This window comes from Balaenoptera acutorostrata, chromosome 16, assembly GCF_949987535.1.
Source record: "Balaenoptera acutorostrata chromosome 16, mBalAcu1.1, whole genome shotgun sequence".
NCBI lineage: Eukaryota > Metazoa > Chordata > Mammalia > Artiodactyla > Balaenopteridae > Balaenoptera > Balaenoptera acutorostrata.
The window spans coordinates 61,271,866-61,299,293 of record NC_080079.1 but is presented as its reverse complement, the minus strand read 5'-3'; the positions used below and the strand labels follow the sequence as shown (position 1 = coordinate 61,299,293).

Sequence of the window (27,428 nt, the reverse complement as noted above, 5' to 3'; positions counted from 1 at the left end):
TGAGAAGCCCGCGCACCACAGTGAAGAGTAGCTCCCGCTCGCCACAACTGGAGAAAGCCCGTGCGCAACAATGAAGACCCAACGCAGCCAAAAATAAATAAATAAAAATAAATGAATCTATTAAAAAAATTTTTGTTGAGTTAATGAGTGATTGATTCCTTTTTTTTTTCTTTTGGCTGCACGGCGGCTTGTGGGATCTTAGTTCCCCAACCAGGGACTGAATCCGTGCCCTCAGCAGTCAAAGCGTGGAGTCCTAACCACTGGACTGCCAGGGAATTCCCAAGTGATTGATTCCTAAAAGCTTGTTTGTGAAGTACCAGATTTATGGTAAAATAAAAATAAGAAAAATCTTTTATATAGAAAATATACTTCATCAGGTTACCAGCAATACTTCGGGTAGCGCTGTTTGTTCTGTGATGTCCTTTTTACATTTTTATGTTAAAATGCCCTTTTGTGAAATGATAGTGATATATTCAATTATATAGTTTCAAAATATATTCTTGGCAGCATAAATAATTGGGAAGCACTGTTGTCCTATACTTCTATTTTTTTATTTTATTTTTTAAAGAATCAATTATTTATTTATTTTATTTTTTTGGTTGCGTTGGGTCTTCGTTGCTGCATGCCGGCTTCCTCTAGTTGCCGCGAGCGGGGGCTACTCTTCGTTGCGGTGCATGGGCTTCTCACTGCAATGGCTTCTCTTGTTGCAGAGCATGGGCTCTAGGCACGCGGGCTTCAGTAGTTGTGGCACGCGGGCTCAGTAGTTGTGGCTCACGGGCTCTAGAGCACAGGCTCAGTAGTTGTGGCACACGGGCTTAGTTGCTCCGCAGCATGTGGAATCTTCCCGGCCCAGAGCTCGAACCCATTTCCCCTGCATTGGCAGGTGGATTCTTAACCACTGCACCACCAGGGAAGTCCCTGTCCTATACTTTTGGATTGGAAGTTTTCTTTGACTTTTAAAGATTTGTGGTTCACTGAAAATATAGAAGCACTGTGTAGGTGTTCTTGGGAGGGAGTTTTGCTAAGAATTCTTAGTAAGTAAAGTTCAGTCAATCAAATGTTATTATATTCTTCAAATTCTCCTGGGAAATAAATTGTCAGGTTCCATTTAAAGATTATATTCTGTTTGAATATGTCATGTTAAAGTGAAATGTGACATAAGAATCTACAGATAATAATTAAAAGGAAATAAAAATAGTGAACCTCTTATAATATTTTTTGGGGTAATACATTTAGCAATGTTTCTTTGAATAACTTTGTCCATAATGAAAGCTAAGTAAAATTGCATGTGTTTTATTTTCATTAAAACTGATCAACTCTTAAAAAAGCAACCCAATTTGTATTGTTACAAGTGGACAGTTTTTTTCTTCCACTGTCCATTAAGAACTGAAAGGGACCTGAGATGTCACCTGTAACAAACTACCTGGCGTTTCAGAAGGAAACTGATGGTCAAAGAACATACATTTTTTGGGTAGGCCTGGGATTAGAATTCCCATCTCTTTATTCCCCGGCTCCTGAACTTTACTCTGTGGCACTAATTATTTTAGGGAGACAAGTCTTAAGAAATTTCTCTTTTTGGAGTATGGTATAGATTGCTTTAAAATCTTATTTTATCAGTATTTTCTTTTCGTTTAAAAAATATTTATTTACTTGGTTGCACCAGATCTTAGTTGTGGCAGGTGGGTTCCCCAGTTGTGGCATGTGAACTCTTAGCTGTGGCATGCATGTGAAATCTAGTTCCCCGACCAGGGATCAAACCCTGGCTCCCTGCATTGGGAGCCTTAACCACTGCGCCACCAGGGAAGTCCCAGTATTTTCATTCATATGAAATGAGGAGATGTATTTTTAAGTAACATGCAGGGAAGATATTCCACATTCAATCTTGTGACAGCTGGCCTCTTAAAGGCTATGCAAAGCTCTAAAAGTGGTACTTATGCTTTTAATTTTTGTCAAGTTAAGATTTAAAATTAAATAAGAAAATCATAAAGACATTTTATTTTTGTTATTCCTGTCTTAAAGAATCTTTACACATGAAAAGATGAGACATTTATAAAGTAAGCCTAATTCCTCTAAAAATAAGGGTAGTTTTGATGGTTGTGATTTAAAAAGACACAGGTTTTAAAAAAGAGCAGGAATAAGTTTTGTATTTTTAAACCATTTCAGAAAGGCCATTAAAATTTAATAATACAAAAATTTTATGCTAAGAAAACCAACATGTAGTAGAAAATTTATAAAGTAGATCAATATAAATAATAAAGTCAAAACGACACATAATTCTACTTTCCAGAGAATCCAGTAATAACATTTTTTTTTTTTTTTTTTTTTAGTAATAACATTTTGGTGTGTTTCTTTCCAGTCTTTTTTCTGTGCATATATGGCATATATATTTTTTTTAACATAGTCAAGATTATACTCTACATTCCTTTTGTTGGATTGTTTTGCTTTTTTCACTTAAGATTATATCATGAGCATTTTCCTCTGTCCTTAAAAAGTCTATGAAAACATTTTATGGTAGCTTTATAACATTCTTTTGTAATTTATTTAACCATTACTCTATTTTTGCTTATTTAGGGATATAATAAATGTTTGCTACTATTAATGTGAAATGAATAACCAGGTATACACATCTTTGTTCATGTTTGTTCTATTTTATCTATGATAGTTGCCTATAAAGTGGAATTGGTGACACATATTGCCACAGAGCTTTCTAGAAATGTACTAATATATGAAAATACTTGTTTTATTGCATGCTTAACAACAAACTGGTTGTGTTTGAAGAGAACTTTGCTATTATTTTGGGTTTGGAAGCATTTGTTGAAAAGGTTAGTCTACATATTTGTTATGCTATCCGTAAACATATTTGTTTAACTATTTGGGGTTAGCTATCTAGGTGCTTTTAGTGGCAGACTAACCACACGATTAGGTAAAGTAGATAGAATATTTACTTATCTATCTTTCCAAGAGCAAACTATTCTGACCCACTGATCTTGATTCAACTATTTGAATTAGAAGACAGTTAATGAAGGTTAATAATTCAAACTGACTGCTTTTCCCTAAAGTGAAGAATAGGATTGAAATAAATTGCTTAAAAAATTGATTGAAAGAGTTTTTTAGTGGTTACTCGGTAGCTAACTGTGTGTGTGTGTGTGTGTGTTTGAGAAAAATTGGGTGGAAGAGAAAAAAAGCATGAAAGGCTGAGGAAAGGAACGTGCTGGGAATTAAAAAAGCCGCTGTCTTTATTTGGAAAAACATGTCTTTTATCTCTACCTGATTGACTCTGAAAGAACAATCACACATGAGCCCTGTTTACTGAAATAGCATTTTTGTATCTGTACCTGCTGAAATGAACTGTTACCTAAGTACATTTTAAGTAATACACTTTTTGAAAGTTGTGTTGACTGATTATGAGTGAAAAAATCAAAGTTTTGATTGTTAGATGCAAAGTGTCACTTCTCAAAAATAAGTAGCTTTTTAAAAAATCTTTGAATGTGATATGGCTTTAATTTGATTGAATATTTGAATATTGCAGGCTTTTATCATCCTTTAATGACATAGAATATACTGTATTTGTTAAAAAGCAAAGTTTCAAATCTAGCTGTTTTGGTACCACAAGTAGTTTTTTGTTAAAAATCAAAAATAGGAGTCAACAAAGTATGTTAGGCATGAGTAAAAGTTCATTTATTTTTCACAAGGCCGAGTTCATGTTAGCTTTCATATCATGCTTCCCAGAGATGTAATTTTAAGAAGTGTGGTAACAACGAAGTAATAATCATGTCATGTGCTGAGGACTCTATTAGACTTTACTAGAATTAAGTTTTAATCTTCCCAATGCCCTGAAAAGAATGTAATGTGTAAACGGAGGGACACATAGGTTAAGAACCAGCCCAAGGTCATGCAGGAAGTCAAGCAGGGGTTCCAAGTCACTTCTATCTTGCTATCTTTACAATCTTGCTACTTCCCTTTACAGCCTTGCTACTTAGCATGGCCCACGGACCAGAAGCAATTGGCAAAATCTGGGAACATAAAGGAATGCAAAATCTTGACCATAGAGACTCGCCGAATCAAACCCTTACTTTAACAAGATCACTCAAGTGATGTGTATGTATATTAAAGTTTGAAAAGCACCATACTCCATCCCATATTAAAAGTTACATGGAGGTTTTGAAATTTGTTCTAAGGATTATTCCTGGTTTTACTTTAGTTCATGTGGGTTATCTGTTAACATTTTCCATTAGAGGAGGAGGCAAACCGTTGAATTAGTCAGTGTCTCCCCTGCTTCAAATTGCTATTCTGCTGCTGCTTGATTCAGATCTTGTTTAATCCAGAGGAACAATTGACTAGTTCTGCTTGTGGACATTTGGTCAAAGTCCCAATCAGCCAAGTATAGCTCTGTTTTTGATAGCATTTACTCATGGACTGAACACATCTGATTTATAGTACATGGCTTCATTCTAGGTAGGATTTTCCAAACTAAAGAGAAAAATGCTAAAAAAAAAGCGCATTTTCGAAGGAAACTTGAAATCTTTTGGAATACTTGATGTTTCAGATGGTTAGTAAGGAACGACAGATTTGTATAAATTGGTCTCTAATTTCATTTAGTGAACATAATTATTCTGTCGCGGGGCAATGATAGGTAAGAAAAAAGCAAGGCTAGCTTAGTAGAACAGCACTGTCAGGTAGAAATATAATGCAAGACATAAAATTAAAAAATTTCTAGTAGCCACATTAAAAAAGTAAAAAGAAACAGTTTAATTTAATCTTAATATATTTTATTTAACCCAGTGTAGCTAAGTATTATTTCAACATATAATCAATACAAAATTTATTACTGAGATATTCTGAATTTTTTTGTACTAAGTCTTGAAAAATTCAGTATGTATTTTATATTTACAGTGTCTCAGTTTGGATGCTAAATTTTTCACAGTTAAAAGGTGAAATGTAGTGCAATGAAAACAAAATTGTGTTTAATGGAAAAATATTTTACCTTGCTTTTGGTTTTAAAATTTAAGCTAATTAAAATTAAATAAAAATTCAGTTCCTTCAGTCACAGTATGCACACTTCAATATCACATGTTGGATTGTGTGTTTTTTTAAAATTTATTTACTTTATTATTTATTTATTTTTGGCTTGTTGGGCCTTCGTTGCTCTGCGGGCTTTCTCTAGTTGCAGTGAGTGGGGGCTACTCTTTGTTGTGGTGCACGGGGCTTCCCATTGTGGTAGCTTCTCTTGTTGCAGAGCATGGCTGTAGGTGCGCGGACTTAAGCAGTTGTGGCATGCAGGCCCAGTAGTTGCAGCTCGCAGGCTCTAGAACACAGGCTCAGTAGCTGTGGCTCACGGGTTTAGCTGCTCTGCAGCATGTGAGATCTTCCCCCATGGGGGCTTGAGCCCATGTGTCCTGCATTGGCAGGTGAATTCTTAACCACTGCGCCACCAGGGAAGCCCTGGATTGTGTTTCTAATGTAACTGATTTCACACTTATGGACTTGATCACCATCCAAATGGTTAGTAAATGAATGCCACTGGAGGTTGTGGTCTGTTTATATAAATATTTGCACAGGGAATAAATAAAAGCTATTTAGGTCATAAAGCGCTTACTGATTATCCTCCATTCTGTCCTTCCCGTAGTTGGAATTGATTTACCTGTCTTATTTATTTATTTTTGGCTGCGTTGGGTCTTCGATGGTCACATCGAACCCGTGTCCCCTGCATTGGCAGGCGGATTCTTAACCGCTGCACTACAAGGAAAGCCCCTTACCTGTTTTTTATTAGTGGTTCAGAATCAGTTTCTTAAATCTTTTAACCCCCACTAAATTGTAAGGCTAGCTCCAAGAGTTACGGTTCTTCCAATTTTTCCCTATGGCATTAGATGCTTACTTCAGAGCGCTTCGTACTTTTCAGAAAAGTGAGGAAGTCTGACAATTAGTGTGTCAAGCAGGTAGTCTGAGTGGGCTAGTTTGGCCCAGAGGTTTTAAAACTTTACACGTGTACCTGGATCACCCGGGAACTTGCTAAAAATACCAGTGTATGGGCCTCACCTTTCTAGGTTCTGATTTCACAGGTTTATAGTGAGACCGTGGACACTTCTGTATTAAAGAGCCTGTTTTAAGTGTTTCTGAATTTCAAAAACGTTTGGGGACCACAAGACTCAGCATTTGACTCTTAAAAGGCTGCGAGTTCGAATTAAAACGTGCTGCTGTTGCCACGCGATCGATTCTACCCGGGCTGAGGTTTCCCAGGCGGCTGCTGCTTTTCTGCAGATGGGTTTTCAGGCTGTTAAACCTCATCCCCGAAGATTGCCATGACTCCGTCCCTGTCCCAAGTCCTGTTAAAGCGACCTGGGCTGGCCGAGGTAGACACGGCCATGTGACTGACAAGCCGGTTGCCTTTCGGGGCGGCCATTTTTGAGGCGGGCACCCATCCTCGTGCCCCGTAAGCCAGGAGTAGGGGGGAACTCCGTTACCAGGATTCAAGATGGCCACCGCACCCGCTAGCCACCCCGCTAGCCCGCGCGCCGGCGAACCTGCACGAGACGCGCGGGCGGCTTGCAGTTGCCCGAGGCGGCCTCGGCTAGTCTCGGGCCGCGGGCCCGGGGCGGAGCGTCCGCCCCTTCCGGGCTCGGCCAATCAGCGCGTGCGGCCGGCTTGGCGGGGGCCGCCCGCGCGCGGGGTGTGTGAGGACGCGCTCCCCGTCGCTGAGTGCCTGAGCCCAGGAGCAGTGGCTGTGGTACCTGCTGCTGCCGCCCGTGCGGACGCAGAGCATCGGACGCGAACGCTGTTGCGTGGGGCAGGAAGGTGAAGCCATGACGGCCATCAGGTAATGAGACAGAGCGGCAGCCTAAACTGCGCGCTTGCTGGGCAGTAGCCTCCTGGCTGTCGGAGAACTGTCGCCCCTTCTCTTGGGTGTTCTGGAGCCTCCCAGTGCCACCGGTCCCCCTCGTGTTGGAGGCTCTCTCTGCCCTTTTCATGTGGTCATTTCTGCCTTCCTCAGAAGTTTTGGGGGCTGAGGCACATGGCGGAGCCCTGCGAGTAGCCGCACCGCTGAGGTGACCCTTACCCAGATTACAGGGTTTGAAGCTTGCTGGTGAGCGTAGTGGGTTTCTCGTGAAAATGTAGCTATATTTTCCCTCCCCCGGGATAGCACGAGGCCTGGGGAAGTGTGACGTGCACCGGGCGTGTCCATACCCGCGTGTCATGCCTTCTGACAACTTCGTTGGTGGCCCAGTGCAGACCTGCAAAGTTGGCCCTTTGATGCAGGTAGATTGCCACCAAGTTGTGAAATTGTGTGTCCCAAAAATGTTTGCTTATGACTGGAATTAGTACTCTGGTTCCCCAGGTACCATCTGTTTACCTACTTTTATCTGAGAGTCACACGCAATATGGGTTTCATGAGGTAGTAGGTATACAATGAGATCAATAAAAGAGAGGCTCCCTTCAATTGCTCTTCCAGAGTTCGGAACGTTCTTTTTTGGTAATGGCGACAGGATAATGGCCCTGTCCAATGTCTGCAGGTAGCATTGACTGAATGTTTACCTTATGCTAATGAAACTATTTATAAAAAGAGATAAATTGCATTATTTACTCAGTGTTCTGAACTGCCTCTTTTAAAGTAGACCTTGGCCTTCATTGTCCCAGAGAAAGGGAGGCCCCAGCACAAATGTGAAGAGAATAAAATTAGTTAAATTTTGGTCTGTGAGCTTCCAGCAGCCTAAGTCGCGGTGATTTAATGGTTTCTCAGTGGTGAATTTGACTACACAATGTTTAAGAAATGACTTGAGAACCTGACCCTCAGGGAAGTTAAAGTAAGATACGTAACTGTGCTGAACTGGGATGCAGTTTCTCTTAAACGGCGTAATTCTATATTAACACAAAGAGTATTTACCTCATTATGCAGAAGGAGGAATTGGGGTACTGAAGTGTGGAGATCAACATGGAAAGATTTCACAATAAATTGTATTGGGACATATAAGTCTAGCTTTTAATGCTAACAGTATTTTATGATGAATTAGGATTATGCTGTTAAACCTAGTCAGTTCTCCCTCTTCCCACTCCCAACTCCCATCATTGTAGCCGGCTACTAACTAGGAGTGTGGGTCAAATACTTTCTATGTTAAGGGCCACTTCTTATGTGGACTCAATATTAATCCATCATCGTATTCCTGGCTACTCTTCAGTGGAGAAAAACCCAAATATAAAGCTTCTGCTGCTCGGCCAGTGACAGTAGGATGTATTTTTTAACGTAGAGGTTGAATGGTGGTTGTATTAAAAAGACTGATTTAAAGGTTAATACCAGCCTTATTTGACTTGTGGAAGGATAGATAACTACTAATAGTTACATTTATCCTTGTTTCTTCAGATGTTAGTCTACATTTTACATAGACTTCAACTATAGTGACATGACTCAAAAAAAGATTTTTAGATATTATCTAAACCCAGCTACCACATTTATACCTGAGGAAACTGAGACCAAGAAGACTTGAGTGCCTTGTGCAAAATAAGTTAGTGGCAGAGTTAGGAACTGAATCCAGATATCCATGATATAGTGCTCTGCATGATACCTTTATAAAAACAACATACTAAAATTTCCTGAAAAAGCTGCTTCTGTGAACAAAAATTTTAGAGTATTCTGAGAGACATTTATAGTAACTTTCTTGCTTTCCTGTAGTCCTCCAAGGAACTTAATAACTTAGGTTTAGGAGTAGGCAGGGAGACTACTGAAGTTGAAGCAACTCTATATATGTGGTGACAGTTTTAAATGGGTTGGTAATCCTACAGATAGCAGCTGGTTCCCAGTGAGGACTGCATTTAATGCAATTTTGTCATACCTTTAGTTTTCACGTTTATGATGTTAGGCATATACCCATTTTGTACCCAGTTTAACGGTAGCCGAAAGGATGGGTACTACCTACTTGCTTTTAATACTGGTGCGGAGAATGATCAAGGTCACCAAGCTATCAAAATCTGACTTTGTGTCTAATGTTGTTTTTTATACCACACTTAAAATAATTGCTGCTAAATATAGTAATATGTGACTCCTCGTAATGACTACGACAGAATACCTCAATAGGATTGGAAACAAGTGAGGGCCAGTGGTCAACATACCTAGGTTCTAATTGAGGGTATTTTTCTGAGTTACTGATCTTCTTTTTCTCTTTTTTCCTTCTCTGGACATTTGTTTAATGGAATACTCAGTGATGGTGATACAAATATGTATTCCACAGCGTTGCTGGTTAGATATGAAAGTGTTCTTATATTTTAAGGCGTTTTATAAATGGAGTATTCTCTTCTTGTTGAAAGCAATTTGGTCCCCTTAGAGAATGGTGTCGTCTGAAAATAAATGTTTAAATCTTATATTTTTTAAACAGGAAGTGAACTGACCTAATTCCCTCATTTTACAGTTGAAGAAACTGAAGCCAAGAGATACTGTGATTTGTTCAGGTTCACACAAGTAGTTGCATATCTTGAACTAGAACCCAGATCTCTAGATACCTAGTTTAGTGCCCTTTCCAGTGTAGCATTCAACTATTATGAATTCCTAAATATATAAATCAAAAGAATTTAAAATCTTTGAATAAGTTTGGCTGGAGAATTTGACTCTTTGACTTTTACTATTATTTGTATTCTACTCTACTACACCATTACTAATGAAGAGTTTACATCCTGTAAAGCCGATTATCAGATTACGTATATCAGATTCCAGCTTGTCTTCATGTGAGAAATAATAAAACATTTTTAATTGCCCCAACAGGAAAGTTGACACTTGAGTTAAAATTCAGGAGACATAGGAAAATGTAGAATGTCAGGACTAGAAGAGAATCTTAGAGAGCATTTTACTCTTTTTTTTTTTTTCTCTTAATTTTTTTTTTTTTAATTTTATTTATTTTTGGCTGCATTGGCTCTTAGTTGCTGTGCACGGGCTTTTCTCTAGTTGTGGCGAGCGGGGGCTATTCTTCGTTGTGGTGCAGCGGCTTCTCCTGTTGCGGAACACGGGCTCTAGGTATGTGGGCTTCAGTAGTTGGGGCACGCAGGCTCAGTAGTTGTGGCTCGCGGGCTCTAGAGCACAGGCTCAGTAGTTGTGGTGCACGGGCTTAGTTGCTCAGCGGCATGTGGGATCTTCCCCAACCAGGGATTGAACCCTTGTCCCTTGCATTGGCAGGTGGATTTTTAACCACTGCACCACCAGGGAAGTCACCATTTTACTCTTTTTCTTTTTCTATACTGGACCTTGAGGCCCAAAGTGAAGTAATATATCCTAGTTTGGCAGTGATAGAGCTTAAGAGAGAATTTAGGTCTCCTAACTCCTACATTATGCACTTTTCAGTGAGCCAACAGTATTTCAAAATACTCCTATGAATATTGCCTTCCTGACATGAATGTCTCATCTGGTTTTGGGCATTGCTTACAGCTTGAGTTTGTGCCAGGGAAGACTGGGAAAATGAGGTACGGAGACAGGGAGAGTGTTTGCTGTAGAGCTGAGGAACCCAATTCTTTGGCTTTCCCAGACAGGTCAGGTTTGGTTTAAGACTATTCTGGGACTTGACATGACTGCCCTACATGATAATTCTGTAACCACTTCTGTGGGTTAAGCCTACATTGGGAAATTTATGTGGGCTGTGGGTGGGGTCCTGGGGTATTTTTCTCCTAACACTCAAGACTTTGAGGTACATCCAGGAGGATCTGCCAAGCCACTCAGATGGAGAACATTCATATCGAGACTAAATTCTGGCTAAGACTGAAACTGCCTTGTTTTGTTGATTTGGTATCTTTAGAACCTTTAAACAGAATTTTCAAACTCACTTCAGGACTTGTGTCTTAAGAATTATAAATTTCATATTATTGTACGAACTTTTTTATGCCATGAGACTTCTTAGTGAGGCTAATGAGTTTTTAAAATAAAATGAAAAATGAAATTGTTTCATTTATGAAATATTTTGAAGAACTAAAGCAGGAATCCTTCCCTTGGAGAACTGCAATGTCAGCTGTTAATACTCATTTATAAATAGGTCATCTTTGTTTGAAAAAGCATACAAGGTTTTCTAATTCCAAATCTTTCCAGCCACAGTATTGCTATATTAAGCAGAACTGTCAAAGATGAAATGGAACCAAAATGTCTAGACTGTTTAAATGTTAACCCTTTCCTGTAACATTGGTTAACAATCACGCCTATTTACCTCTTCATACCTACTCAGTTTTAAAACGTTATTTTAAAACATACTGTAATAAAACGTAAGTCTGAATTCTTATTTTCACATAGCATAGCTGGCTTATAAATAGGATGACCATATGTCCCAGTTTGCCCAAGACAGTCCTGGATCATGCCTTTTATCCTGGCATAGTTATTAATAGCTCTTCCTTTATTCTCAAAAGTATCCCATTTGGATAATAAATTATCTAGTTACCTACTTACACACTATAATAATTTTGTTGTAGTAGATTTTGGTTGTTTAAATGTTACTTGAAATACGACCATGAGGTGATGGAATATTAGCTTATTTTGGCTAGATTTGGATATTTTGCATTGGTCGGACATTTTTATTGTGTTGAGAGTTCTTACTGTCTCAGAGTAGTATATTGAACAAGAAAGCACATGATTTGAAGTTAGGTATCATTTATTTGTTGTCTGACCTTTGGCAGGTTATAGAACTTTGCTGAACCTTTTGTTTCTCTTAAACAGATAATAGCAATACCTACACTACAGGGTTATTGTGAGGATTTAAAGGCAAGAACATACATAAAAATGCTTTATAAGCTGCAAATTGCTATGTAATTGTTAGTCATTAGTATGTCACACATGTGCTCCTGAAAATTGAATTTTAAATTAATGATTTTATCTTGTTTAGGGAACCTTGCTATTTAATAGCACAATCTTTTAGAAGTGTTTTTACTGTAATGGGGAGCAGGGAAATAATAGTTGGAGATATATATGTCTTTGAGGTTTTTGGGGAGGGAGGGGCAGAAGTTTCAGCGTATTTGTATGCTGAAAAGAATGATACAGTAGAAAGTGAAAAAACAGATGATGCTGGACAGAGGGAAGAGATTATTTCCTTGAGTTTGCAAGAAGGCATGCCAGTATGCACAGGCTTAAATGGAAGGACTGGCCTTACATAGCCTAAGGGACACAGATAATTTCCTAGTTTGTTTACTTTTTAAAAAATGCCAACAATATAATTCATATATAGTAAAATCACAGATCCTAAGTTCACTGTATTTTGGGGGAAAAAAAGTATTTGTGTAAAACACCACCCAGATCAACTTACAAGACATGTTCATCTCCTAGAAAGTTTTTTCCTGCCTCTTTTCTTTTTTAAAAAATATTTATTTATTTATGTATTTATTTATTTTGGCTGCGCCCAGTCTTAGTTGCTGCATGTGGGCTTCTTAGTTGCAGCATGCCGACCTCTTAGTTGCTACATGCGAACTCTTAGTTGTGGCACGCATGCGGGATCTAGTTCCCTGACCAGGGATCGAACCCAGGCCCCCTGCATTGGGAACCCGGAGTCTTACCCACTGGACCACCAGGGAAGTCCCTCCTGCCTCTTTTCAATCAATCTCATTCCCTGCACCATCCAGGCAATCATTTTCTGGCTTCTATTAGTAGAGATTAGTTTTGTATATTCTATAACTTCATATAAATGGAATCATACGGTAAGTACTATTTGTGTCTGATTACTTTTATCTGATTACTGTTGTTCAATAACAATTTTGATATTCATCCATTTTGATGTGTGTGTTAATAGTTTGTTCCTTTTCACTGCTGAGTAAGATCCCATTATATGGATATAGCAACAATTCTGTTGATGGACTTTGGCTTGTTTTCAGGGTTTGGTTATTGTAAATGAAGCTGCCATGAACATTCGTGTGGACGTGGGTAAATGCCCAGGTGTGGAATTGCTGTGTTCTAGGGTAGATGGATGTTTAACTTCAGAAACCACCGAACTGTTTTCTAAAATAGAAAACAGAATACATTAAACATTCAGTGTTATAAGAGTTCCAGTTACTCCACTTTCTTGACAATGTTTGGCATTTTTGATTTTAGCCATTCTGATGGGCGTGTAGTTATATTTCATTGTAGTTTTAGTTCATTGATTGCTAATAATGTGATTAGAGACCATTTGCTTATCTTTTCTTTTGAACTGCCAGTTCAAGTCTTACCCATATTTGTAAATATGGTATTTGTAAGTATAAGCTGTCTTTTTGTTGCTGATTTGTAATTCTTTCAATACTTCAGATACAAGTTATTTGTTAGATATTACAAACAAACATACATACCTTCCTATGTAGCAAATATTTTCTCCCTGAGCCATGTCTTTTCATTTTCGTAACAGTGTCTTTTGGGAGCAGAAGTTTTAAAATTTGAAATTGAATTCATTGATTTATTTTATTTTATGTATATTACTTTTTGGGTTCTTAGAAATCTTTCCTTCTTCTATCCCAAGGTTGTGAAACTATTCTCTTATGTTTTCTTCTGGAAGCCTTGTAGTTTCAACCTTCACATTTAGGTCTAAGATCCATCTTAAGCTGATTTTTTGCTATGGTGTAAGGGTTTCCTCAAAAGGATTCTCAGTCAGTAGATTAGATAGATGTAGGACTTTCCTGGACTCACTGTTCTGATCTGTTGACCTATTTGTATATTGTTACACCAATACCACACTTTCTTAATTATTGTAGCTTTGTAAGCTTGGTACTGTTTCTTTAAATTTTTGATAGAATTCAGCAGGGAAGCCAACTGGGCCTGGAATATATTTTGGATGAAGGGGTGAAAGGTTTTAAATTACAGATTTCAATTTCTTACTAAAGAAATGATAAATGAGTATTCAGATTTAACATTTTTTCCTGTGTCAGTTTTGGTAAGTTGCATTTTTAAAGAAATTTATTCTGAATTGTTGGATTGTTAAAAGTTGTTTATAGTATACTATTACTGCCTGTAGGAACTGTTTTATGTCCCCTTTTTCATTCCTGGTATTAGTACTCATCCCACGCCTTTTTTTTTTTTTTTTTTAACTTTTTGGGATCATTCTTGTTAGGGGTTTATCAAACGTATTAATCTTTTCAAAAGCCCAGATTTGGGTTTTGTTGAACTTCTATTTTTGTAATAGTTTTCTATTTCATTCATTCATTCATTTATTTAATCGATTTCATTTATTTTTGCTGTCATATTTTTATTTTCTTGCTTCTACTCTTTTGGATTTAATTTACTCTTTTTCCATTTTGTTCTGAGTTAGAAGTTTAGACCATTGATATTAAACCTTTCTTGTTTTCTAACATGTGCATTTCATATATAAAATGTTCCCCTCAGTACTTTTTTAACTACATCATACAAATTTTGATATGTGTGTTCGGTTCAAATTATTTTCTAATTTCTAGTGTGATTTCTGTCATCCACAGGTCATTTAGAAGTTTACTGTTTAATTTCTAAATATTTGGGGATTTTTAAGTTATTTTTAAAAATTGATTTTCTATTTAATTCCATGATATTTGGAGAATATATTGTTTACACATTATAAGCATGTATCTATTTTATATGTATCAAGAGAGAACATAGTGTTAAGTTTCAGTCCTTTGATATCTATTGAGATGAGTTTTATAGTCTCATCTATGGTCTGTTCTGGTGAATGTTACATGTGTGTTTTTTTTTTTAATTTATTTATTTTTGACTGTGTTGGGTCTTCGTTGCTGCATGCAGGCCTTCTCTTGTTGCGGCGAGCGGGGGTTCTCTTCATTGCGGCGCGCGGGCTTCTCATTGTGGTGGCTTCTCTTGTTGGGGAGCATGGGCTCTAGGCACGTGGGCTTCAGTAGTTGTGGCTCACGGGCTCTAGAGCACAGGCTCAGTAGTTGTGGTGCATGGGCTTAGTTGCTCTGCGGCATGTGGGATCTTCCTGGACCAGGGCTTGAACCCGTGCCCCCTGTGTTGGCAGGTGGATTCTTAACCACTGTGCCACCAGGGAAGCCCTACATGTGTTTTTAAAGTCTTTAATTTCACTCAGCAATATTTTGAGGTTTTCAGTGTAGTTGTTTTACACATCGTTTATTCAGTAAATGAATATTGCAGTTGTTGGGTGTATTGTTCTATAAATACCAATTAGTTTAATTGTTTTATTTACTTAGTTATTAACTAATTATTATTAATTATTAAATTGTGATATAATTCACATGCCATAAAATGCACCATTTAAAACTGTACAGCTCATTGGTTTTTAGGATATTCAGGGTTTTGCCTCCATCACTACTATCTAATTTCAGAACTTTTTCATCATCCCCAAATGAAGCCTCATACCTGTTAGCAGTTACTCTCCATTTCCCCTGCCCATCCCCTGGTAACCACTAATCTACCTTGTCTCTGTGAATTTGCCATATTCTGGACATTTCATAAGTGGAATCATATATTTGGGCTTTTGTGCCTGGCTTCCTTCACTGAGTATAATGTTTTCAAAGTTCATCTATGTTGTTACATGTATCAGTATTTTATTCCTTGTTATGGCTGAATAATATTCCATTGTATGTATAGACCACATTTTGTTTATCCATCAGTTGATTGATATTTTTATTTCCATTTTTTGGCTGTTATGAATAATGCTGCTATAAACATTCATGTCCAAGTTTTTGGACTTAGGAGTGGAATTGCTGGGTCATATGGTAACTTTATGTTTATTTTTTTGAAGAATTGCCAAACTTTTTTGCCAAGCTGGCAGCATCATTTTATGTCTCCACCAGCAATGTGGATTCCAATTTTTCTGCGTTCTTGCCAATACTTGTTTTTGTCTAGCAGTATCTGCTGAGAGGCTGTACGTGCTTGATGAGGCATACCTTCAGTGCCCAGCCAGGCTTACAATGCTGCCATAGCCTCTATTTCCTGCTTGTGCAGAGCCTCATGCTCAGAGATGATTGCTTAGTACCTTTTCAGGTCTTTCTTGAGCATGCCCACAGGCCAGGGCATATGTATAATACATGGTCTCCTAGATTCTCAGGAATATTCAGAACTTTTCAAAACCCCTTATGGATATCTCATGCCCCACTTTTCCTTTTAAGTTTTTTTGGTTAGCTGCTTGTTTGCCACAACTGCTTCAGATGGCTGGGGTGTTAAACAATTGCAGCTGATTGTTTTTGACAAATGCCCCGGGGGAAAAGGCTGTTAGTACTGGGGAAACTCTGAGTCAGGTCAAGTAATGAGAAGTCTTGGAGTAGGAGTTTTTCGGGTAACTGCCAGTAAGCTCAAATAATAGCACTTTTCTGAAAATGGGGCTTTGAAAGAGCTCCAGTTCTGTTCCAACTCATCCAGTGGCTGGTAGGCCCCTGGTTTCCACTGTGTTTTGGGGCTGTTGCTTTTAAGGCTGCCTTGGAGCTGGGGAGGGGGGATGGGAATAGGGCAAGTTAAAATGCCACAAAGCTTGCTGTTTTTACTGAGATTCAGCCTTTTTTTTCCCCTTGAATAAATGTTCCTCAGGTGTTGCAAGCCTTTGGTTAATATGTGGAGTTCTGAAAGTGTTGATTTTGACTTTTTTTTGCTAGTGTTCTTGTTGCTTTTATGGAAGAGAGGAGTTTTGGAGGCCCTTATTCTGACATTCCTGATGTTATCACCCTAATTGTTTCTTAAACATTTAAAAATATTACTTTTTCTTTCTTTTAAAATACAAGTTTCTTTTTTTTGTTTAATTTTGAAAGACTCACAAGAAGTTGCAAAAACAATACAGAGAGTTCCTATGCACTCTTCACCCAACTTCCCCCAATTATAAATCTTACATAACCACAGTATCTTACCAAAACCAGGAAATTGATGTTGGTTTAGTACTATTAAGTTGACTATAGATGTTATTAGAATATCACCAGCATTTGCATACACTGTCTTTTATTGACATGGTGGTGGTGTGTAGTTCCTCAAAATTTTATCATGTCCAGATTCCAGATTAACACAATTAGGGTATTAAACTGTTCTGTCACCACAAAGAAACTCCTTTGTGTTATCAGTATATGGTCACACCCTCCCCCCCAGCCTTAACAGTTGGCAACTCCTGATCCGTTCTCAGTCAATGTAATTTTGTCATTTTGAGAGTGGTATATAAATAGAATTTTACAGTAGGTAACACATAGATAAGGCTTTTATTTTCCCTCACTACAGTGCCTTTGAGATCCATCCAAGTTGTATCATAGTTCATTCCTTTTTTTTTTTTAAAGAAATTCACGTTCTTTTTTATTTATTTATTTATTTATTTATGACTGTGTTGAGTCTTCGTTTCTGTGCGAGGGCTTTCTCCAGTTGCGGCAAGTGGGGACCACTCTTCATCGCGGTGCGCGGGCCTCTCACCATCGCGGCCTCTCTTGTTGCGGAGCACAGGCTCCAGACGCGCAGGCTCAGCAATTGTGGCTCACGGGCCCAGTTGCTCCGTGGCATGTGGGATCTTCCCAGACCAGGGCTCGAACCCGTGTCCCCTGCATTGGCAGGCAGATTCTCAACCACTGCGCCACCAGGGAAGCCCCCATTCCTTTTTAATGCTGAATATTAGTCCATTGTATGGGTGTACCACAGTTTGTTTACCTAGTTACCTATTGAAGGACATTTGGGTTGTTTCCAATTTTTTACTATTATCAGTAAAGCTGTTATGAACATTTGTGTACACATTTCTGTGTAAACTTAAGTTTTCATTTCTCTAGGATAAATATCCAGTAGTGTGATTCCCTACCTTATTTTTGTGTTGTTTGTTTTACTAACTACTAAAAGAGGGGTGTTACAATTAACTAAGACTGTGAATTTGTCTATTTCTTGTGTTTCTCTCAGGTTTTCTTTTTTTTTTTCCCAAGTATTTTGAAGGCATTTATTTTGTTTCTTGGTGAATTGACCTGCTTATTTTTATGAAATCCTTTTATATCTGGTGATGTCTGCCTTGTTTGATATTAATTATAGCCACTGTAGGTTTTTTATGATTAGTGTTTGCATGGTATGTCTTCTTATCCAACCTTTTTGTTTTTAAACTCTCTCTGTCTTTATATTTAAAATGTATCTCTAGTAAATGGCATTTTTTAAAAATCCAGTGTGATAGTCTTTATTTTTCAATTGCAATGTTTATCCATTTACATTTAGTGTGACTACTAATATGGTTGGGTTTAAGTATACCATCTTTTGTTTTCCATTTATCCTGTGTGTTATTATGTCTTTAATGCTTTTTTTTTCTAAATTGACTATATTTTAATTTTTCATTTTATGTTGTTTATTGGGTTTTTTAGCTATACCTTGTTGTGTTCTCATTTGGTGATTGCTTTAGGAAGTGCAATATTCATTTTTAACTTATCACAACCTATTTTTGTTGTTGTTGTTGTTGTTGCTTTCTTTTTGGCCGTGCTGCGCAGCTTGTGGGATCTCAGTTCCCTGACCAGGGATTGAACCCGGGCCACGGCAGTGAAGGCCTGGAATCCTAGCCACTAGGCCATCAGGGAACTCTATTACAACCTATTTTGAATTAGTGTTCTATTATTTGACCTTTGACGTAAGTACCTTTAAAATTTAACCTTACTCTAGACCCAGCCCTGATCTGTGGGAGCCTGAGGTAAGCAGCAGTCTGTTGATAGAAGTCAGAATCTGGAATTGCAAAATCCCTCAAGGCCCTTGTGATTATCATATGCCAGCCATTGAGAATACAAATGTAATTAAGGTTAAAAAGACAAACAAACAAAATCTTTACCTTTTATGTTGAGATAAGTTGATTGAGATAAAGTACAAAGCAACCCTTAAAATCAATTAAAAGTTCATCAAAGAACTTAACAGAACCTAGGGAGGAGGAATGAGTAAAACTAGGAGGTGGGCAGCAGTGCCTTAGTTTATAGGAGCTATCATTCACATTGTGAACTGCACCCTTTGAAGTTGTGCAGGGGACAGCCTGTACACTTTTACATGGGAACCTTTGGGTACGAGTTGGGCAGAAAAGATTTTCTAAGAGAGCTGGCATACGAGAAATTTTAAAAAGATGAATGGGCGTTTGCTAGGCACAGAAGTATAGGGGAAGGACCTTACAGTCAGTCTTTCAGGGTACAGTGAAGTAGTATTATGATTAGAAAATGGATTGTATGTGTTAGAATGGTGAGAGATAAAGTTAGAGAGGCACTGTATTTCAGTGGTTGTAATATGCACATTTCTTCACATTTTAACAACTCTTAGATGCATTTATGCCTTGCAATCTCCATGGGAAGTTGGAATTTTATGATTCATGGCATCTCAGATTTGATGAAATATTGTAGGTTCCAGCTAGACCTAATGTCCTTTATGTTAAAAAGGCTTTTGTATTTTATCCTCTACATAGTTGTAAGGGGGATAACTTTTAAGTGGAAAAATATCATTATTTGTTTAAATAATATAGTTCGGTGATATTGTACAGGATTTATTGTGGCTAAAAAAATAGCAGCAGTGTAGGAATTTAGGCAAGGTCTGTAGAGGACCTAGTTAAAGGCAGCGCCAGTCGGATATTGTGGGGTTCCTGGTAGATGAACTGTTGGAACAAACCAAGAAGATGCAGTTACTACTAAGAATGGTGCTTATTGATGGAGAGAGAGGAATCACATATGAAGTTGAGGTTTCTGAATTTAAAAAGGGGATGATTGCTGTAACAGTTAAGGACACTCATCAATAGTGTTTATTCTGGCACCAGATGTAACTAAATATTTTCGCTGACCAGAGGGCTAATCAATATAAATATATCAATAAACAAGACAAAGTTTTCTCAGGATCTTTTACTGTAATATCTATGTCGGTATATAGTGTTTGTAGGTTGTCTAACAAAATAATAATTATAGTATAAGTTTATGTTGGATGGAGCCTGAATTATGAGACACTTCAAAATTACTGACCAAAAAAAAAAAAGAAAGAAAGAAAAAGTCATTCAGAATCTTTCACCCTAGCATCCATTCCAGGAAAAAGACATTGCTAACATTTGGAACAAAATAATAATCCTAGTATGGGTTAGTCATAGTTTTTGGCCATAGACCAGCCCCCATCTTGTTCACATCTAATAGGACAAGTTCAAAATAAATGCTTACTTAAATAGTATCTTTATTGTTTAAGAAGGATGATACAGTATTTACTGGCCTGGACACTAGTTTATATTTAGGAAACTAGCCATTTTGAAGAATTAGTGTTTTTAACAAAGTTAATTTGTCATATTAGAATGAAATCATATAATAGTTTCTCATTTACGTACAGTGATGGAGAGGAAAACGACGTGAGTAGTTTAAACTTATTTGCTTTTGGAAATAATTGTATAGTTTTTACTTAACTTACTGTTTGAAGACACCTTTTATCTGCTATTTTAAATTTTATTGTCCCCACCTCTTACCTTAGCCACTGTTGCTGCAACAGGTTCCACACAGGCTCCGGACAATTCCACCTTGACAGCATCTCTCATCAGGGCCCATGCTGTGTACTTCTTGCAGTGAGGAACAGTAGTCAGTGTATAAGTTCTTCCTCTTTTGTCCTTTACACATGGAGCTCTGAATCACATTTTACGTATTCTTGTCCATTTTTGTTCATAAGCAAAGGTTTTGTTGGACAAATAAGTTTAGGAATGAGTTTAAACATGGTTATTGTGATTCAGTGTGCTCATTTTCCCCCATAATTCTTTATAGAAACCATAGGCCCAGAGAGGTTGAATTAATTTGGTAATATTATTTTTAATAAATTTTCAAATAGAGTGTAATGAACTATTTTGAGAATGCAGGAGATGTGCAAAGGACTGACTTCTTAAAAAGAAGTATCACAGTTACATTCCTTAAAACCAAGAGGGGACCAGTTGGGGGTGGAGAGACTGACATGGGGACAGGAGGATATTTTTTTGTGATGATGGAAATGTTTCATATTTTGATTTTGGTGGTGGTTACATTACTGTATATATTGAACTGAACACTTAAAAAGTGTGAATAAAAAGAAACAACGAAGCAGCTCCCCTGTGCTTTTTTAAAGAAAAATAAACAAGTTTTAAGAGTTTTTTTGTTTGACTAATAATACACAAATCAGGCAGAGAAGTCCCTAATGAAATGATGGTCATGTTTTACTGTATCTGCCTGTTGATCCTTCATTTTCTAAGCACTTATTTTCTTTTTATATTAGACTTTTATTTTGATTACAAATGCCTGTGTGAATAAATAAATGCATTGTCTTTTATCCCTCCCCCATCATCTTTCTTTAAATAGAAAAAGGGACAAATTTCTCTTAATTGCATATTCAGCCATAGTTGCCCAATCTGTGATTTTAATAAGAGACTGTAATTCAGTCTTCTAAATCATTTTACACTATAATTGTAGGCTATACCTCGTTCTCCTAAAGAAACTTTTGGGTATCAGTCCTATTGATATTACTAATAATCTCCAAATGGTGAGGATGGTAACTGGTTTGGAGGCAACTGGAAGAGAGCTTGAGCAAACTAGATACCAATGGGAAATTACACAGAGGCAAATTTTATTGCATAAACTAGAAGAATGGCCCTCATTGAGGCTGACCCAGCTATGGCCTCTGGTCCATTTCTTGCTGTCAGTTGTTATCAGTTGTGGTGGAGTTCTGTCTTTCCCTCAGTTTTGAGCCGTATTGTAATCAGTTATGGAAAACAGACTCCCTCAAAGTCTGTTAAATGTAATTGAAAATTACACTATCTATGATACCCATTGTGACGGTCCCACCCCAGTCATTCAGTTTTTCAAGGGTAAGGCTGTTGCCTGGATTCCTCCAGGACTTGCTGTATGCTCCCTGATAAACTTTCATTAGTTCAGTATTTTACTGTCTAGAGAGAGTTAAATATCTATCATGTTTGTTGAGTATAAAACTTTATTGTGATAGACCTTAAAAAAATTGAATTTAATTAGCTTTAGTCATTAGCTGTTAAATATTGTGGAAAAAAATCACATGATCTGGTTTCTTCTTTTGTTATGTTTTATTTCATCCAGTTTAAAAGTCATTCTCCTTTCTAAATGGCTTTGTGCTTCCTCTAAAATGTTGTCCTACATGTAATAGGCAAATCAGAGGTTTAATAAACTAGTATGTTAAGTTTATTTCCAAGGTAAAGTGAAGATATTTACTTTTATATTTGTGCATTTTACACATCACCTTACTTTCAGAAGTATTTCTAACTTGTGCTTGTATTTTGTGTTTTTTTAGTGAAAATATTCTCTTTGGACTGGGAAATCCTCTTCTTGACATCACTGCTGTGGTGGATAAGGATTTCCTTGATAAGTAAGTATTAAGCTCTTTGTATGTACTATGTGAAACTTACATCTAAAGAAAAACTGAAAATTTTGGAATTGAATTTACTGTTTAACATCTTCAATTGGAGGAAAATTCAGGAAATTTAAATCTGATAATAGCAAGTGCACCATTATTATTTATTGAGTAATTGACCGTAGTTTTCCCTGGGAAAACTTAGGTACATTTGTTCATTCCTGTTGCTACTTTCACTTGAAATTTATTTTTTTATTCTTTGCAAGGAAGAAGTATGTGAATTACCTAATGATTTAATTTCCACATTTTAAAATTACTGTCAATGAACTAAATCTATAATGGTGCCGTAACATATGGGAGAAGGAATAGGATTAGAGAGGGCAAGAAGAATATGTAGGACTTAATTCAAACACCATGAATCTCCACTATTTCCCCCTAATAATAACTTTTGATGTTGTTAATTTAGCTGAGAAATCATTTTGTGTTTATTTATCTTTGATGATTTGGTGCAAGGAAAAGAAAAAGTACTAAAAAATATTTAATAATGAGAAATTAAGATCCCCTTCCCCTTGAACACCCCAAGTTCTATGCCCAGGGGCAACCACTTTTAAAAAAATATTATTGAGGTAAAATTTACTTAAAATTAAATCATAATTTAAACTATTTTAGAGTGTATGATTCAGTGACTGCTAGGACATTTGCAGTGTTGTGCAACCGTCACCACTATCTAACTCCAGGACATTTCATCACCCCAAAAAGAAACTCGTAGCCATTAAGTGGTCATTTCAGTATTCCCACCTGCCCTCCCCACCTCTCCCCAATCTCCTGGGAGCTACCAGTCTGTTTTCTGTCTCCATGGATTTGCCTGTTCTGGATATTTTATTTCATATAAGTGGAGACATACAATATGTGGCCTTTTGTGTCTGGCTTATTTTACTTAACATGATGTTTTTCAGTGCTCTTCCATGTATCATCAGAAGTTATTATTAGGGGGAAATAGTGGAGATTCATGGTGTTTGAATTGTGTCCTACATATTCTTCCTGCCCTCTCTAATCCATGTTGTAGCATGTGTCAGTACTTCATTCCTTTTAAGGCAGAATAATACTCCATTGTTTGTATATACCACAGTTCATTTATGCATTCATCAGTTGGTGGAGCCATTGATTGATGGACACTTGGATTGTTTCGGTTTTTGTCTATTATGAAGAAAGCTGCTGTGAACGTTCATGTACAAGTTTTTGCATGGGTATATATTTTCATTTCTTTTGCATATATATATTGGAGTGGAATTGCTAAGTCAGATGGTAATTCTGTGTTTAGCTTTTTGAGGAAGCATATCCTCACCAAAACGTGGTCTTTTCCCTTTTTAAAATTATAGCCATCCTGGGACTTCCCTGGTGGTCCAGTGGTTAAGACTGTGCTTTCATTGCATGGGTCACGGGTTCGATCCCTGGTTGGGGAACTAAGATCCCACATGCTGCGTGGCATGGCCAGAAAAAAAAAAAGGAGAAAAAATAAAATTATTGCCATCCTAGTGGGTGTAAAGTAATATTGTGGTTTTGATTTACATTTTTCTAATTACTAATGATGCTGAGCATCTTTTCATGTGCTTTTTGGCCATTTGTATATTTTTGGAAAAATGTGTATTGAAGTTCTTCACCCATTTTTTAAATTGTTTTTTGTTGTGGTTGTAAGAATTCTTTATATACTCTTTTTTTTTTTAAAGGAATTCCTTTATTTTTATTATTTATTTATTTATTTATTTATTTTTGGCTGTGTTGGGTCCTCGTTTCTGTGCGAGGGCTTTCTCTAGTTGTGGCGAGCGGGGGCCACTCTTCATCGCGGTGCGCGGGCCTCTCACTATCGCGGCCTCTCGTTGCAGAGCACAGGCTCCAGACGTGCAGGCTCAGTAGTTGTGGCTCACGGGCCTAGTTGCTCCGCGGCATGTGAGATCTTCCCAGACCAGGGCTCGAATCCGTGTCCCCTGCATTGGCAGACAGATTCTCAACCACTGCGCCACCAGGGAAGCCCTTTATATACTCTTAATACTAGACCCTTAATAGATTTATGATTTGCAGACACTTTCTCCTATTCTGTGGTTTATTTTGACTTTCTTGAGAGTATCATTTAATGTGTAAGTTTTAAATTTTGATGAAGTCCAGTTTATTTTTTCTTTTGTTGCTGTGCTTTTGCTGTCATATCTGAAAATCTGTTGCTAAATCTAAGGTCACAATGATTTATGCCTATGTTTTCTTCTAGGAGTTTTAGTTTTAGCTCTTAAATTTAGGGCTTTGATCCATTTTGAGTTAATTTTTGTATCAGATGTGTGGTAAGGGTTCACTTCATTTTTTTTGCATGTGGAAATCTAGTTGTCCCCACACCATTTGTTGAAGAGCATTTTCTTTTCCCCATGAGTGGTCTTGGCCCTCTTAAAAATCAGTTGACCATAGGTGTTTGGGTTAATTTCTGGATGCTCGGTTCTATTCCATAAGTCTGTATGCTTGTCCTTATTCCAGTACCACGCTGTTTTGGTTACTGTAGGTTTGTAGTAAGTTTTGAAGTCAGGAAGTGTGAGCCCTCCAACTTTGTTGTTGTCTTTCAAGGTTGTTTTGGCTATTCAGAGTCCCTTGCAATTCCATATTAATTTTAGGATCAACTTGTCCATTCCTGTAAAAAAGGCAGTTGGAATTTAGAATGGGATTGCACTGAATCTGTAGATCAGTTTTAGAAGCATTGCCATTTTAACAATATTAAGTCTTCCAATTCATGAACAGGAGATGTCTTTCTTTAAGTTGTTTCAACAGTGTTTAGTAGTTTTAAGTTTAGAAGTCTCGCATTTCCTTGGTTAAATTTAATCCTAAGTATTTCATTATTTTTGATGCTACTGTAAATGGAATTGTTTTCTTAATTTCATTTTTGGATTGTTCATTGCTAATACATAGAAATACAACTGATTTTGGGGGATAACCATTTTTAACAAATTCTGTTTTTTAATGTCTTGGAGATTATCTCTATAACTCTTTATCTGTATAAACTCAAGTGTCAAAGGATCAGGCAAGAATTTATAAATGTGTAAATTTGGCCTATTGTAATATAATAGGAAATAGGTTGAGGCGCCAAGGACTAACTGGAGAATGTGTCTTATCCTAAGAAATTCAGATACAAATTTTTAAAATATACTTTGCTAATCAGAAACACTCCTGCATACAATTATGGTAATGGTTTTACTTCTGGTTACCTTGTACTTTTAAATGATATAATATACACACATTAAAATTTTTTCTTGTATCAACTTTCAATAGGATCCTTAGACTCCTCATTATATAGAATTAGAAGTGCCTCTATTCTTCCATCTGCTGCTTCCCTACTTTTAAGTTCTGTTTACCTTCTACTTTAACTCCTGACTCTAACTTCTACTCTTTTTTTTTTTACTCTAACTTTTAACTTTTTACTTTCTAACTTCTGTTTAACTATATTTTTTATTTTAATAAAGATTGATATGTTTTCATTCTGTTAGCTATCTATAATTGTCTTACCAACTTTGAATACAAAGTGGTAGTGAAGATTGAAAATCACTTAAACATACTTAATACTAGTATCACTGTATTTATCCCTTTTTTCAGAATTATATAGTGTACTAAGAATGTAGAGTAGGTGTAACATTTGGAATGTAATTAGAGCACTTAACTCTATTAACAAACTAAAGAAAGAAAAATCACATAGTCATCTCAATAGATAGAAAAACCATTCACCAAAACTACTATCTATTCCTGATAAAGTTTCTTATAGCATTCTTAGAATAGAAGGGAACTCCTTTAACCTCATAAAATTTAGGTTAGGGAAAAGCCTACTAATAACATAATTCCTAATGGTGAAAGTCTGCATGCTTTCCCTTAAGATCAGAAACAATTCAAGGATGTCCGCTCTGACCACTTCAAAATGTATACAGTGGTCCTGAAGATTCTGTTTAGGACAATCAGGCAAGAAGAAGTAAAAGACATCCAGTTGCAAAGGAAGGAATAAACTGTTTTTATTTCCAAAAGGCATGATCATTTATGTAGAATAACTGATGGAATCTACAAAAAAAGCTACTACCTGATTTCTAGAATTATTATAAAGCTGCAATAATCAAAACAGTGATATCAGTGTAAAGTTTGATGGCATAGAATAGAAAGTCCAGAAATAGACCCACACAGAAATGGATGACTGATTTTTAAAAAATTAATTAATTAATTAATTTTTGGCTACGTTGTGTCTTCGTTGCTGCACGCGGGCTTTCTGTAGTCGCAGCGAGCGGGGGCTACTCTTCGTTGCGGTGCGTGGGCTTCTTATTGCCATGGCTTCTCGTTGTGGAGCACGGGCTTCAGTAGTTGTGGCACGTGGGCTCAGTAGTTGTGGCTTGCAGGCTCTAGAGCTCAGGCTCATTAGTTGTGGCGCAAGGACTTAGTTGCTCAGCGGCATGTGGGATCTTCCTGGACCAGGGCTTGAACCCGTGTCCCCTGCATTGGCAGGCGGATTCTTAACCACTGTGCCACTAGGGGAGTCCCTGGATGACTGATTTTTGACAAAGGTGCAAGGCAGTTCAGTGGAGAAAGTATTGTCTTTTCAACAAATCGTGCTGGAACAATTGGATATCAACATGCATAAAAATGAATTTGGATCTGTATTTTGTACCATATACAAAATTAACTGATAGAACTAAATGTCAAGCCTAAAAGTATAACACTTCTGGATGATAATATAGGAGAAAATCTTTGTGATTGTGGTTTAAACCAGAATTTCTTAAATATAGAACACCAGGAGTATGTTCTATAAAAGAAAAATTGATAAGCTGGACCTTTTCAAAATGAAAATTTTTACTATTGGAAAGACACTGTTATAAGAATTAAAGGACAAACCACAGGTTTGGAGAAAATCTTTGCAAAGCATATGTCTGATAAAGGACTACCAGTCAGAATACATAATGAACTCTCCAAACTCAATCAGAAAAGAAACAACCCAATTAAAAAATGGGCAAGGGATTTGAACATTCACCAAAGATATATGGATGGTAAATAACCACATGGAAAGGTACTCAGTCTCTTTCATTATTAGGGAAATGTAAATTAAAGATACAGTGAAGTACTACCACACAGTTGTTAGAATGGCTAAAATTTTAAAACAGAGCATACCAAATGTTGGCTAGATAATGGAGGAACTACAACTTTCTTCTCATGAGGAGTTAAAATGCTGCACTGAATTTTC

At 37.1% G+C, this 27,428-nt stretch overlaps 1 protein-coding gene across 7 annotated transcripts in view; it reads left to right on the top strand.

The window, feature by feature from the left end:
• ADK (adenosine kinase) overlaps positions 1 to 27,428 on the top strand; it is a 506,491-nt gene that overhangs the window by 20,443 nt on the left and 458,620 nt on the right. For 4 of the 7 annotated variants that reach the window (XM_057530669.1, XM_057530671.1, XM_007166572.3 and 1 more), the window contains exon 2: positions 22,124 to 22,198. The exons of 1 other annotated variant lie outside the window; for it this stretch is intronic. In XM_057530669.1, coding sequence (XP_057386652.1) covers positions 22,124 to 22,198 — 75 coding nt within the window. Of the gene's footprint in view, positions 1 to 6,657; positions 6,815 to 22,123; positions 22,199 to 27,428 lie in introns of those variants that run through there. 2 more of the 7 variants (XM_057530672.1, XM_007166571.3) reach the window with 1 other exon arrangement.